Raw genomic sequence first — 15,116 nt, forward strand, 5'->3', positions numbered from 1 at the left:
AAATTGTTCCAACTATAAATTCAAAATTATTGGTTGAAATTTGAAATTAAATAATATATTTTTAAGTTGTAATTCAAATTCAAATTTAAATTTTCTATTATATTTAATTTTAATAATGAGTTTCAGTTTGAACTTTGAATTCAAATTATGAATTCGAAATTTTAGTTCAAATTGTGATTTAAACTCAAATTTTAATTTAAATTTAAATATTAATTTAAATTGTGAATTATATTTGAATTTAGAATTTTTAGATCAAAGAGTAAATTAAAATATTATTCAAATTATAAATTCAAAGTATGAATTCAAATTTGAATAAATATTCTAATTTCTATATTGAACTTTTATTTTAAAATTTAATTTCAGTTATGCGTTATAACTTAAACTTTGAATTCAAATTATAAATTTAATTTATATCTTAAATTTTAATTATAAATTCAGCTCAATTTAAATTTAAACTTAAGTTTTAAAAATATAATTTTGAATTCTAAATTTAAACTTATATTTAATTTTTAACTTAAATTGCTAGGATAAGTCATCTGTTTATATATTCAGCTCTTTAAATATAATTAAAGAATCAAAATTATAAAACTATAGTTTTTATGTTTCACCTTATAGCCAACCAAATAATCAAACTGAAAAGTCATTTTTATAAAAGTTAATTTTATAAAAGTAACTGTTTTACTTCAGCTACTTTCGGGCAACCAAACATGCTCTAATATGTAATACTTTTATCAAAGTTTATTTAAAATTTAATTATTAGCATTGTCTTTATAAATATCAAAACTATTTTCAGATTGCCCATTATGATAAAACTTCATTCAAAGTGGATGTACATGTTCAGTTTTATCCGTAAATAAAAATTTAGTAAAATTTAGTAAAATTATCATCATAATAATTTTATAAATTTAGCATTCTGTTAAATAAGTCAAATAAAAATAGTAGACTTAAAAAGTCATGCTATAATAATAAAATAAAAAGAAATTTTAAATAAAAAAGTTTGCATGTATTAATTTTTTGGTACTTGAAAAGACATAGTTACATTAGTTTTCTTTTCTTTTTGTTTCAGAAGGTAGGAATTTTTTTAAAAAAATGGTAGGATCAAGAAGTTTCGTAATTGATGTATTGGGTTAGCAGGTAAAGAGTACTGAACTGCCCAAGAGCATCGACTGGAGACAGCGAGGGGCCGTCACATTAGTCAAGCATCAAAAGGAGGGTAAGATTATAATCTTTTTTCGGCAAATTTGTTTGTTTAACTGAATTTCTTTTTGTAATACTTAAAAGGAATTATTTTACAAATTTTATTTTGTATTTAAATTTGCTCAGATGATTGCTGGGCTTTCGCAGCTGTTGGTGCAATAGAAGGAATGCACCAGATCAGAACAGGAGAGCTGGTTGATCTTTCGGTGCAGCAAGTAGTTGACTGCTCCGCCAGACCTAACATGCGAGGAGCATTCAAATGCGTACTAAAAAATGGAGGTATCGCGACGGCATCGACGTATCCCTATGTCGGAAATCGCGGGGAATGTGATACAAGAAGAGCTGCGAGGATCGCAGCATCAATTGATGGATATTCAGTTGTGATGTGGAGTGACGAGTCCGCCCTTATGCGAAAGGTTGCAAATGGTCCTGTTGCTTGCGGCATATCATGTACCCCGGAGTTTGACGCATATGCTGGTGGTGTCCTTAAGGCTTCTGCCCCAAATACGCTAGATCATGCCGTTTTAGTTGTTGGATACGGCACCGACAGAGATGAGGGTGACTATTGGATAATTAAGAATTCATGGGGCACAGGCTGGGGAGAGAATGGATACGCACGCATTCAGCGTGGCGTCCCATTCGTTGGAGGTCCATTTGGTCTTGCTCAACTTATAATGTTTCCATATTTACGGTATGTTTATTAATTTGTTGCTAAATTATTTTCGAATTTTTAAAATTTTTTATATGCTATTTCATATATAATATGGATTATATTTGTAGGAGGCCGAGTTCGGAGACGGTCTGCTCTACGTCGACGGGGAGTTCAAAGAAACGGAAGCGTGACACGAAGTTCAAAGAATAGGAGGCGTGATTGTGTAATTTTGTTATTGATTATTCTGTCTTTTGTCTTTTTGCTGCAATCATGGTGTTTAGAGATACTTGTTATTGCTTGACAGGCTTGTTGACCAAAATGTTTATTGATCTGTTTCACCAATCAGATGATGGATTTCTTGATTTGAATAGAGTAGCTGATGTTTTGAAAGTAAAGTTTCAGTTGTTCTGCAGTATATCAACTTATCTCATGTGTTGGATGAGTCCTCGAGTTAATATGAGGGTGCTTTTATGAGAAATTGCATATTGAAGGGTTTATACGACAATTCGGATTTTACTGGGAATACATATATAAATGATTTTACAGGTACATATGCGGAAAAGCTCCTTTTATGTTTGGCCAATAGTCACTATGTATTTGTATTGAGTTTACGAAGGCATTCACTTGCTGATTGTATATTCCTTTGACAGGTCCAGAAGAGGAGGATTTATGATATAACAAATGTTCTTGAAGGAGTAGGATTGATAGAGAAATCGTTGAAGAATACAATCTCTTGGAAGTAATTGCTCTGTCACTTTTTACTGTCCTCTTCTTGATTATGTTTGAATACTTTAGTTTCTTACAAATATTTTGTGAATAGGGGACTTGACATGCTCAGGCCAAAGGAGTTGTATGACCAAAATACTCCATTAAAGGTGCAGTTTACATTTTTTGAAATCTTTCAGTCTACTATCTAATGCATCTGAATGGAAGGAATTTGCTTTTCTTTTGGCATTAAGTAATTAGCATAGCCTTTTAGCATACTGGTATTAAGATTTTAATGCACACTGTCATTAAATTTTAAGTCCAAGCTGGAACATTTTCTTTTGTTCTTCAATGTAATTTACTTGCAATTTGGTTGTTCACATTGCTATAGCAATTTTGTTGTCACTAATCTATGGCATATATCTGAATTTTGTGCTAATATTAAATAATTTTAGGAGATGATAGAGCTCACAGTTCCAAATCTGAATGAATACTCAAAGTTTTGCTCTCTTATTAAATAAATGTTGAAATGAGCTTGGTTGCAGATTGACCGCATGTAATTATCTATGGAGCATATGATTTTTAAGTAATCAAATTTCAACTTTTTAAGCATTTAATCTACAAAAAGTTGGAAGTATTACTCCGTTAGCTGAAAATTTGGAATATTATATTTGATTTAATGAAAGGCTTATTCACATTCTTTCTATTTTTTTAAAAAAAATTCTTTCTTTTTCTGTATTGGTTTCTCTTATTAAAATTATTTTTTCAACGCTTATATTAATAAAAGAGAATAAAGTAGGATATTCTGTGTTTCTATGGTCTCACATCAAGCAAGTCACTGCGAGATACATCTTATTAGTCGATTTTATTTCTGCTTAGTTGTAGGACTAACAATCTTAACTTTAAATTATTGAGTTTGACGCAACTAAAATTGATACATTATTGATGGGTTGCTGGTGTATTAAATTGCATGCCATTGTTGCATGCCATTGAGACTCTATGCAGAGCAATACTTGCAGAGCAATTGAAAGACTGTATTAGCGTATTCAACCGTATATGTAAATGCATGTGATTGTGTATTGACTACAATAGCCACATTTTGGAACAATGAAGTTCTTGATTTTGGGTCATGCAGATCCACTCTAGTGCATATACATCATCCTCAAGATAGTGCCTTCAAGCTCTTTTGCTCCTCCTATATAAGATCTATAAATGCCATATTTCTTATAAAAGCCTGGGGGAGCGTCTAACCTTCATTAATTGCTTCGCTCTTGCCTATAGAAACACCATCATTAATATTTTTGTGCCTAGATGAATGTATTCTTACGACCATCTCAAGAAACCAAAGGCATGATTGGAAAGGCCGAACTCGCAAGGACGTGTTTGGAAGGACCAAATTCGAAGCGTTAACTTAGCGAACCTGACGTAAGTCACGCTACTGATCAAGATCCAATGCATGGCTGAGACAATGTCATATGGGTAAATCATTGCAGCGTGTTCCACCTGGTATGGACAATGAGATGAGGTAACAAGCTTTTGTATGGCCAAAGCCCACAACTTTGCCTCCACCTACTCAATGTTGAGATCTGCTTATGGATGGATGTCGGGATTCCCCGTGGTCGAGGCTTCAATGAAGCAAACAAGTGCCAAGCTAACGAAGAGAAATGGAAGGCCCAATTGATGCATGCTTTTGTGAATAAAACTTCTCTAAATTCAGTCAACAAGGCGGCCAAACGAATGATTGCTAAGACATTGATAGTTATAAGTTATGACATCGACCAATGAGATTATATGAAATGGTTATCAATTTGCATGTCTAAATGACTTTTGTACTTATTCCATTAATGAGGACATAGAGTTAAATCATGATACAAACTTGGCTATTATTTCGCTGCCAAACTTCCTTTTCATCATCTTACCTTTTGGGCGTGATTGGCTAGAGGGTCTCCGATCATGGGATGAGAGTAGTGGTGCGTGATTTATATTGTTGTATGGTTTAAGGAATTCCCTTTCTAATTCACATTCTATGGGTAATCAAATATCTCAAAAGTGATCTTCTCCTGAGAGTTGGAAGTCCATCGCAGTTTCTAGGTAGAATGGTAGATCTTGGTTTTTGTTTTGTATGCTTCTAGAGCTTCAATTTCGACAATTTCGGTGGCTTTGCAGAAAATGAATATTTATAGGGGGTTTTTTTGTATTTTAGCCTAAAAATTATTCATAGATTAACAATTTTATTCTATTAGCTAGTTTCAGTCAAATGTCTATATAAACCAATCTTCTAAAGTAAGACCTATTCTAAACACATACGAAGTGTTTCATTTTGCGAATTGGTGTTAGATCCAGTTTTTATCCGTATCAATTTGAACATCTGAGTTTCAATTTGGTTTTGGAGGTTGACCAAAACTTGAAAACAAATCTATCTATATCTATATCTATATCTATACCTATATATTATTCCTCATAAACTTTGCCACATGGCAAAGCCTCCTTCATCCTTACCTTCTTCTCTCATTTCTTTGTTAAATTAAATTTGAGCTTCACTAATTTCATTTTCTTTGTTTGAACCAAACCGGTTTGTTGGGTGCCATTTTGAACCGGCTCAAGTTTTTCAAATAATTATATAATTTTTTTTTGTTTGTGCTTGAACCGAATAGAATCAACTTGCTTCATTGGACCGAATCAATTATTCTATATATTTTCATCTTTGAATCAGATTTTTTTTTTTTAATTATCTCAACCGAACTAATAATGTTGAACTGAGTCAACTTACGTCATTAGATCGAACTAAACCAATTACTCTATATATTTATATCTTTGAACCAGATTTTTCTTTTAATTTATCTAAACTAAACTAATAATTGTTGAATAAGAGCACCACCCTGAATTAGCTCAAGTTCTCTTCTTTTTTTGCTTGAACCGAACCGGATTTTTTTTTCTTTGCTTGAACCAAACCGATGCCTTCTTTCTTGCTTGAATTGAGCTCAGTCAAATCTATGCCCTTTTTCTCTTCTCTTTGTTTTTATAGAAATTCTCATTATGGACTTTTTTTAGAAAAAAAAATTTTAACTGATATTTGTATTAATTTATTATTAATATTTATATAAAATATGATAATAAAGTATATTTAGCAAATATGTAATGTCTTCATTTATTTTTAAACAGTTGACTCATACATATAGATTGTCTATACGTTTGAATAATTTATAATCTATCAAATATAAATTATTTAAAAATTTATGAGAAAATATATTATTAATATTTTTAATTTTTTTTAAATTTTTTATCCGTCGGATCGTAAGGGATACTACACTAGTGAACATGGTTACATGTCTCTCCATCTCATCCGCCACTTATTTCTGTCCTCATCGACTGCCATTACTACATTTGCCGTTGGTGTTGTCACTCTGCGCCGGCAACACCACCATCAATTACTGTTGCCTTGCTGTGCTGCTGACATCGTTATGACCACAATGACCTCGCACCCTACCACGACCTCTTGCTAAGTAATTATCTGTTCATTTTTAACATAATATTGGCAAGCCAGTGAAACTTTGACAGCAGTTTTTTTTTTTCATTTTTCTTTTTAGTTTGACGGCTATTTTGTCTTTATCGATTCAACATTTTGGGGAAAAAAAAGAGATCTAGGATGGTGTCAATGTGTACATCCTTTTTTGGTATTAAGATTTCTATTAGTTGTTGCTTACTCTTTTGTTATCATTGTTGCTTAATTTCTATGAAATATGTGACGTACTTTTAAGAATCAACCTAGCATTGAAAATCTGTCTAACCGGCCAAGGGTAGGTATTCGCACATAGCATGATTTACCGTCATTGTTGTTATATTTTTTATCGACATCGTAAGTAATGTTACCTACAAATGCATATTACTCTATTAGTGATGCTAGTTTGAACTTAGTAATGTAAGCTAGTTTGAGAAATTACTTGTTTTATGAATTCATCAGCAAATCCGGAGGAGCTATAAGCAGGAAGATGGTTTTGACATTTTACCTTTCATTGTTGTTGTTATCGCTATTTCCTTTTCTTTTACAATTGAGCTATTTTTCATTTATCTTTTGGGATTGATCTATTTTGTAGGCTCAGATCGCAACTCTTTGTAATGAAGAGCACAGGCTGGATGACATGATAAGGTGGGCTCTTAGGAGTGAACAATGCTTTGTTTCTTTCTTTTGCTTAATTAACATTTATTTGTTGTTTTCAGAGACATGCAAGAGAATCTTTGTCGCTTGACTGAAGAAGAGAACAGTAGAAAGTAAACTTATTTGATCTTGAGATTCTGTTTTTATTTTGATTTTAGCTTCTTTAATGGAAATTTAATAACTGGCAATCTGTTTAGATGGCTAGCTCTATCTGACTAAGGAAGATATCAAAAGTATTCCAGATTTTCTAGGTTTGTTATTGTTTGCTCTTTTGAAGCCAGTCAATTTGCTTCTATTTTTGGTCGATGGCATCAAGGGTGTTCAAATCTTTTTGCTTAGTGTAGATTTGGTGCTCAAACTTTTCAATCGTTACAACTGGGGCCTAACTCTCAAATTTATTTGCAATATTACCTTTTAGGTAGATTACTCTAATGAAATAATCAAAATTGTTTACGTAATTGTGAGCTTCTAACTATCATGTAGCTACCTTTTAGATTTTGGACTTCTCATATGGCGTTTGAGTAGGCAATTTTATCTAGTTTAACTAAGGAATCTAATTAAAAATGTGAGGTTGCAGTGGAGTGTTTCTAGGATCCCAATTGTAACAATTGAAAGCTTGGGGACCAAATTCTGAACTCTTAAGAAGTTTCGGGAATTAAAATTTGAAGGTAAACGTTCATTGTATTATTACAGTATTACTCAGGTTAAAAATCATGAAGACAGGGAAGAAGATTGGAGACGAAGCTAGGGATATTCTGTGGCGAAAAGGGACGGGCTCGCGCGGGACACAAGATCCTTCGACTTTGGTGGCTCCTCTTTCTCATACTGCCTACAACAAGGAGAGTGGAGTTATTGAAGGTAGGAAGTTCTCTTTAGCTATAACTCCTACTGACGCCAGCAAGAAGATTGGGGTTAAGGAAGGCAGGAAGGAGAAAGAAGTGATCGAAGGAAGGAAGAAGAGAGGAGTTATTGAAGGCACCTACCCTGGCAAACTTCGTTCTGTAGCGGGCGATGCTTCCAACAAGAAGGTGACTTGGGCTGATGAGAAAGGGATTGCATTTACTCAAGCTGCGGTTGCTCATCTAGAAGATCCTTCTCCCACAGCACGAGCCACCGACACGTCGACGAAAGAATTTACGAGGAGCTCGGAGACGGGTTCTGGTACATCTGGTATTAACAAGACCTACAAGGAGGCGCTCCTCACTCCCGTGTCCACACCGCCGCGAGATTTTCGACGCCCTCAGAGAGTCTATTCTTTTCCTTCCTTCAAAAGCCCGCACAAATCTTTCTTCAAGGGCAAGTGCTTCAGGTGCCTGGGCCTGAACCACCGGGTGTCAAGCTGCCGCGAGCCTCTCCGGTGTGCGCGCTGCTACAAGATGGGTCACGTCGCTAATTCGTGCATGGATCGGTTGCCGATGGCGGTCTACAGGGAGATGCGGGCCAGACCTTCGTACCTCAGCGCATTTGTCCCTCTAACAGAAGATTTTTTCACCAGGCAGAATCGTTGCCGCAACGCAATTCTGGTGGATGTGCTTCCTCCCAGGAATCTGGGCCATTTCCCTCAGGAGACGTTAGCTAACAGGCTTGCGAGTCGTTTCGGTGGCTTCCCGTCGGACTTTCATGTCGCCAAGTTCAGTCAACGTGACTATGTGATATTCCTCCCGGAGTGGGTGACGGCAGCCCAGCTAGTTCGGAGGGAGATCCTCTCGTTGGACAATCTGAGACTTCATTGCTATCCATGGAATCCGTACTTCGGGCTGCGGAGGGCTTCGTTAACGTATAACGTATGGATTCGACTAGTAAGCTTACCGTACGAGTGTTGGTCCTCTAGAACGGTGGCGGCGCTGGTCGGCGGGTTCGGTCGCTTCATACGGGCCGACGACTTTTCGACTCGCATGGTGGATCTTACGGGATATCGATGCCTCATTTCTGTCAACTTTCTTTCGGACATACCGGAAAATCTGGAAATCACGGTGGGAGATTACTCGCTGTCGGTACTCATCCAGCTCGAGAGATGGGGTCGCCGCGAGGTCGTCGACCATGGCATTCCACCCAACGAACGGACGGAGCAGCACGACCCGTGGCCGTCATTCGTCCGCTGGTGGTTCGTCTAACTCCGACGCATCTTGGAATTCGTCTGAAATCAGGGACAGGAGGCGGATTGGTGAGGTGGAATCGGTCAGGGAAGGTCCGGCGATCGTCGGAAGGCGCGGGGCTTCGGTCGGGATTTCGAAATTATCTGTCAGGAAAGGACCGACGATCGTCGGAATGGGTGGAGCAACGTTCAGGAATTCGAATTTGCCGGAGGCTGACGTCGCTGCAATTAAGAGATGTGAGAGAGGGGACGTGGAGGGGAGGCGATCCATTAACGCGAGATGTGACGTGGTGAGGGCGCGTAGTTTAATTGCGGGCGGTGGTGCTTCGAAGGCTCTTGGCAAAGGAAAAGATCTCATTGTGGATTTGAGGGCTTCGCATCGGGTTGCAGAGCCTGTTGGATACGCTTTGAAGGCTCAGCGTATCTTTCACTGTAAGCGGTCTACATCCATTTCGGAGATCGGCGCAACCTCCTCGAGCCCTGGGTTGGGGCCGGACAAGCAGTGGACCTACGTAGACGAGGTGTTTGGTCTCGGGCCGAGCGTGCTGATGCAGGATATTTGCCTTGCTGCGGGATTGGGCCCTTCGGACCCACGCGGATCAGAGGCCTGGTACCTGGTTCGGTGGGGGCCTCTATTGATTTCTGTCGGCGTGGATCAGCCGCAAATGGGGCCTTCCGAAATTAGTTTTCGCCTGGGACACCTTTGGACTGTCTATCTCTCGAGTCACACCGTTTCTCGCTCGGGCCACTCCTTCTTTTGCTCGGGCCCGAGGGCTGGTCGAGAAGTCCGGGAGTTCAGCGGGATGTGGGGCGAAGAGTCGAGCGGTGATGAGGCTCTCTCGCTGGCCACCGCGATAGCCACTCTGGGTTCCATCGCTCTTCGTTCCATCTCTCGGGATCGGGATCTGGGGCCCGTTTACACCAGCAAGCCTGCAAGCTTCGTTCCCCGAGTGTCGTGCGGGGAGGAGGTACTCTCGCCGGTCTCCGGTGCCATTGCTTTCGGGTCCACCTCCCGGGATTGGGATTTGGGACCCATCTTCGCCAGTAAGCCTGAAGAGCTATTCTCGCCGGTAGCCGCTGCCGTCGCTCTTGGGTCCATCTCCCGGGACTGGGATTTGGGGCCCATCTTCTCCGGCATGTCTGCAAGCTTCGCATCACGAGTGCCTGAAGTTTTTCCTATGCCAAGTGAAGCTGAACCGATCCCAGGGGCTTATGGAGGGGGCGCGTTCCAGAGGTCCGACCCGCCCGGGTCAGTTGTCGACGGGTCTGAGGATGTTCCGATCCATGGTGTAATCGGTGGGGGCGTCAACCTACGGCCCGACACGCCGCCTGTAGGTTCGTTGCTCGGATCTGTTGTTGAAGAGATAGTAGTAGATCAGAGCATAGGCGATATCGGTGGGGGGGTTTACGAGAGGGCCAACTTGCCGATCGTCAGTTCGCTGATCGGGTCAGCGGAAGGAGACTTCTTTTCCCTCTCCCCCGCTACCAACCTTGCACCAGGAGAGGAGGGGACTTTACCGCGTGATCCGAGGGTGGCGACCAGATCTTCCGCAAGACTGATGTCGGTTCGGCAGGTTTCGGCACTTGACCGTGCGAAAATAAGGAAAACAGCCCTCCTCGAAGGTGAGATCTCCGGTTCTACGTCGGTTCGGTGCCTACGGAACAGCAAAAAGGTGTTGAAGAAAAGTGCGCTATGTGGTGTGAAGCTTTCGGGGGTTGAGGCCGAGGAGCTCCACAAGTTCTTGCTGCGGGGTTGACCTGGAGTGGGCTTGAGTTGAGTTTGGGCCGCCTTTTGGTTGTGAGTCTCTTCTCTTATGTTTAATATTATTACTTGGAATGTCCGCGGTCTAAACGACCCTTGTAAGCGTCGTTGTGTCAGGTCTACTGTCTCTAAACTCTTTTGTTCAGTAGTCTGTATCCAAGAATCTAAAGTGGATTCTGTGTCTCGTTCCTTTCTTCGCTCTTGCTGTGGTTCGAGTTTTGACAGATGCCACTCTATTCCTGCTGTTGGAGCATCGGGCGGTTTAATCACTTGTTGGAACTCCAAAATGTTCATGTGTTCGGAGGTGTTGGTGCGTGATCACTCGCTCACCCTTAACTTGAAGCACGTCCCCAGCGGCACGAGCTTCTACCTTACAAATGTTTATGGACCGCCAAGTTGGGACGGGAAAGAAGAGTTCTGTTCTGAACTCCTCGCCCTAGGTGCGGTCTGTTTCAACAGCAAATGGGTGATTTGCGGGGATTTTAACTTTACTAGAAACCAGAAAGAACGCTCGGGAAACCGGTGGAGTTTAAAAGCGATGTTCATGTTCTCGGATCTCATCTCTAATCTCGAAGTCATCGACCTGCCCATTTCCAACCAAAAGTTTACTTGGTCTAATATGCAACGTTCACCAACCCTGGCGAAGCTGGACAGATTTCTAGTTTCGACGGAGTGGGACCAAGCCTTCCCGCACTGCAGGGTATCCGCTCTTTCTAGAATTGCTTCCGATCACACCCCGCTTATGCTTACAACTGGGAGCAATCCCACTCCGCGGCGATTTCGGTTCGAGAAAGTTTGGCTTACTAGGGAGGAATTCTCACAATACGTTCCTTTCTGGTGGAATGAAGTTTCTGATAAGAGGTCTGCAATCCTCACATTAACGGCAAAATTGAGGCACTGTAGGATCAGAATAAAAGAATGGTGTAAGACGAATTTTCATAGTATAGTCAACACGATAAGGTCGCTAAAGGAGGAAATTAGAAGCATCGATCTTTTAGAGGAACAGGGCACCTTGCCACAGGAGGTACGGGAGAAACGGGTCGATCTTAAAGCACATCTCCAACTTATCCTGCAGGAGGAAAAAATCCTTTGGAAAACTAGAGCTAAGCAGCACTGGCTAAAGGAAGGGGACAGTAACACTAAGTTTTTTCATGCAGTTGCCAACGGTCGGAAGCGTAGCAACGAGATACAGTACATTGAAGATGAGTACGGTGGCCAAATTAGGAACGAAGATCAAATGAAGTCACTTTTCGCACATTCCTTCAAAGGTCTGTTCGGGAGTGGTGATCACGAGCCTACTTCTCTTGGTGACTGGGCCGACTTGTACCAAGCGGACGTCTTATCGGATTCAGACTTAGAGTTAATATCGACCACTTTTACTATGGACGAAATTAAAAAGGCGACCTTTCAACTTGGTAGCGATAAGGCACCTGGTCCCGACGGCTTCCCTCTTATCTTTTTCCAACACTTCTGGGAGACGGTTAAGGATAACATATTTGATATTTTCAAAGAGCTCTCCGATTCTGATCTTTGTACGGCACCAGCGGACTACTCTTATGTTTGTTTAATCCCCAAAAAGGAAGGAGCATGCCAAGTAAACGATTTCCGACCAATCTCTCTCCTTAATGGTATTCAAAAAATTGTCTCGAAAGTGCTCGCGAACAGATTAGCGAATGTGTTGCCTTCGATTATCTCTCCATCTCAATCGGCCTTCCTGAAAGACCGACTACTAGCTGACTCTTTCGTCACTGCAACTGAACTACTCAACTGGTGCGCTAGAACTAATAAGGAGTGCGTCAGTATCAAGGTAGATTTTGAGAAAGCCTACGACAAAGTTAGCTGGAAATTCTTGCAAAGTATACTACGGTGGCTTAGATTCAATGACAAATGGCGGTACTGGATCGAACAATACATTTGCAATGCCAAAATCGCTATTTTAGTGAACGGCTCGCCGACACAATGGATAAAAACAAGAAGAGGGCTGAGACAGGGGGACCCGCTCTCCCCTTATCTATTTATTCTAGTGGCAGATTGTTTGGCTAGGGTCACGAAAACTGCAAGAGGTAACAACTTGCTTCAAGGAATTGGACCGGCACCCGAGTGTCAGACTGTGATTCTGCAATACGCGGACGATACTATTTTCTTCTCGGAGCCCAAAAAGTTTGCGATGCGTAACTTACGTTTCATCTGGAAGATATTTGAATGGGCCTCTGGGCTCAAGATTAATATGAACAAGACTGAACTTTTCCATGTGGGAACCTCGGCTAATAAAGCTAAAAGACTCGCAAAGATATTGGGGTGTAGAGTTGGTAAACTTCCGTTTCGGTACTTAGGGTTGCCGCTTCATATCAAATCACTTCGGAAGGACGATTGGACTCCGATCATTAATCGCATCGAGACGCGAATTGACGGATGGAAGGCAAAACTCCTCTCTCAAGGGGGGAGATTCATCCTAGTTAACTCGGTTTTGGCGAATCTTCCGTTATTCTATTTTGCGATTTTTAAAGTGCCACACTGGGTACTGAATCGCATTGAAGCTCTTAGAAGGTCCTTTTTTTGGAAAGGGTGCTCTAAAATTTCAGGGGGTTCTTGTCTCGTTGGGTGGAAAACGATTTGTAAAAGCAGAAAAGAAGGAGGTCTGGGAATCAAGGATATGGAAGCAATGAACAAGGCTTTACTGGCTAAATGGTGGTGGCGTTTCTTCAATGAGAAGCATCTGTTATGGGGGAGGTTGATCACCGTATTATATTATTCTAGAAGAAGGCCGTTACATGAGGAAAGATCCTTCAGACCGCACTCCCAGTGGTGGAGAAGTGTGATGAGTTGTCAAGATGAGTTCAAATGTGGTCTTTCCTACGTACTCGGTGACGGAAAATATATCAGGTGGTGGTCGGACATTTGGATTGAAGAAACCCCTCTTAGTACCAGATTTTCGGGAGTATTCTGCAGAATCGCAAATCAGGAAGCTACTGTTTCACAGTGCTGGAACGAAAGAGGATGGAGATGGCGTTTCATAACCAGAGGCCTGACTGCAAGTACCGATCCTCTGACCCGTCAGCAGACTGCGCTACTCAAGAGCCTGCTCGCTAGGCTTAGTCCATCGAATACGCAGGACATACCAAAATGGCGATGGACCGCGAACCAAACTTTTTCCGTTAAGTCCCTTTACGATTTTATCACGGATGGAGGAGTGATTGTTCCTTTCTACGATCACCTTTGGGGACTAAATATCCCGCTCAAGCATAAAGTGTTTGTCTGGATTCTACTTCGAAAGAGATTACTCACAGCGGATAGATTGATTCGCCGAGGGTGTCCAGTGGATCAATGGTGTAAGTTCTGTGCAGAACATTCTGAAACCTGTGAGCACCTGTTCCATGACTGTATTTTTGTCCGATATCTTCGTTTTATAGTGGGACCCATTTTGCCGGCTTTTTCGGAAGAGGGGGATGTTCGGAGGCTTTGGTCACAGATCTCCGAGAACCTTGAGCCCAAATCAAGATCGAAAAGTCTAACTCATTTAGTGGCGATTTGGTGGGTCGTCTGGACGGAGCGAAACAGCATTTGCTTCAGCGATGAGGCTCATAACGTGTCCTGGGCTGCCCAGCGTGTCGCCTCTATGATCAGAGGTTGGAACGAAACACTTTGAAGCCCCTCGCGCTCTCGTTGTCGTTGTCGATTTTGTGGTCCCGAGTTGTTCGTTTCTCTTCCTCTTTGTCTACTTTTTGTCCCCGTTTTTCTTTTGGTTTTGTTTTGTTAAACTGTAGCCGGCTCTGTCTGGAGGCCCTAGCTGCTTCCATTTTGTACGCTAAATTCATTTCACTTAATGAATGAAGCAGGTAGCTTGCTACCTATTTCTCAAAAAAAAAAAAAAAAAAAAAAAAAAAAAAAAAAAAAGTTTCAGAAACGGACATATCATCAACAAAAGGTTGCGCATTGTGTTGAAGGATGCAACAGAGTTGCTGTATATGTTTATAGTGTATATATTTCAACAAAAAGTACTACATATATATATACATATAGAAAGAATCACACACAAATAATGACTATATATTAGAAAAATAACCAATGCCCGTCATATGCATGTGGTACGATAATGCAACACACCTTATATATGTCACTAGCTTGCTATTTTTTTCTCAAAAAAGAGAAGAAGATAAGTTACAAAAAACCCATGCATGTTCATGTTGATCAAGTACGAGCTAATTAATAATAAATATAACTAATGAACAAGATAAGTGACGAAAAGCGCGACGAGCATGAGGACGTAGGCTATCCCCTGATCGATCGCTTTGCCATCGATCTCGCGACATGGCTTTGTGGTTGCTTCCCCGTAAGTGAGCTGCATCATCCCTGAGAAGAAGAAGGCGGTGAAGATCAACGCGCACGCTCTAACGGATAGACTCATCTTCAATTTTCCTGAAAATTAAGAAGCTGTAGAACTAGAAAAGAAGAATGGGATATGCTTAGTTGTTGGTTTTGGTAGGGAGAGACGTAGGGGAGGCTATAAATAGTTTTGGAGGTTTTTTTTTTACTTTGTTAAGTAATAAAA

General features: G+C 40.7%; 3 protein-coding genes across 3 annotated transcripts in view; all 3 read left to right on the top strand.

The window, feature by feature from the left end:
• The window catches only part of LOC109714502 (senescence-specific cysteine protease SAG39-like), a 37,383-nt gene that overhangs the window by 17,065 nt on the left and 5,202 nt on the right, over positions 1-15,116 (top strand). The gene's annotated exons all lie outside the window — the stretch shown is intronic.
• LOC109713792 (vignain-like) lies at positions 1,365-2,059 on the top strand. Its single transcript, XM_020237985.1, has 2 exons — positions 1,365-1,888; positions 1,978-2,059. The coding sequence occupies exons 1-2, from the start codon at positions 1,365-1,367 to the stop codon at positions 2,057-2,059; spliced, it is 606 nt and encodes a 201-aa protein (XP_020093574.1).
• On the top strand, positions 2,020-4,432 carry LOC109714504 (transcription factor E2FC-like). Its single transcript, XM_020239177.1, has 4 exons — positions 2,020-2,395; positions 2,500-2,588; positions 2,670-2,724; positions 3,866-4,432. The coding sequence occupies exons 1-4, from the start codon at positions 2,384-2,386 to the stop codon at positions 3,962-3,964; spliced, it is 255 nt and encodes an 84-aa protein (XP_020094766.1). The 5' UTR covers positions 2,020-2,383; the 3' UTR covers positions 3,965-4,432.

The sequence above is a fragment of the Ananas comosus genome, linkage group 8, assembly GCF_001540865.1.
Source record: "Ananas comosus cultivar F153 linkage group 8, ASM154086v1, whole genome shotgun sequence".
Lineage (NCBI taxonomy): Eukaryota > Viridiplantae > Streptophyta > Magnoliopsida > Poales > Bromeliaceae > Ananas > Ananas comosus.

What these genes read in the sequence shown, in the direction of transcription:
- LOC109714504 (XM_020239177.1), top strand. An exon ending in AAGAATACAATCTCTTGGAA is followed by an intron (nt 2,589 to 2,669) that starts GTAATTGCTCTG and finishes TTTTGTGAATAG; the next exon opens with GGGACTTGACATGCTCAGGC. An exon ending in ACCAAAATACTCCATTAAAG is followed by an intron (nt 2,725 to 3,865) that starts GTGCAGTTTACA and finishes TTTTGTGCCTAG; the next exon opens with ATGAATGTATTCTTACGACC.
- LOC109713792 (XM_020237985.1), top strand. Translation starts at nt 1,365, where the DNA reads ATGCACCAGATCAGAACAGGAGAGCTGGTTGATCTTTCGGTGCAGCAA. An exon ending in ATAATGTTTCCATATTTACG is followed by an intron (nt 1,889 to 1,977) that starts GTATGTTTATTA and finishes TTATATTTGTAG; the next exon opens with GAGGCCGAGTTCGGAGACGG.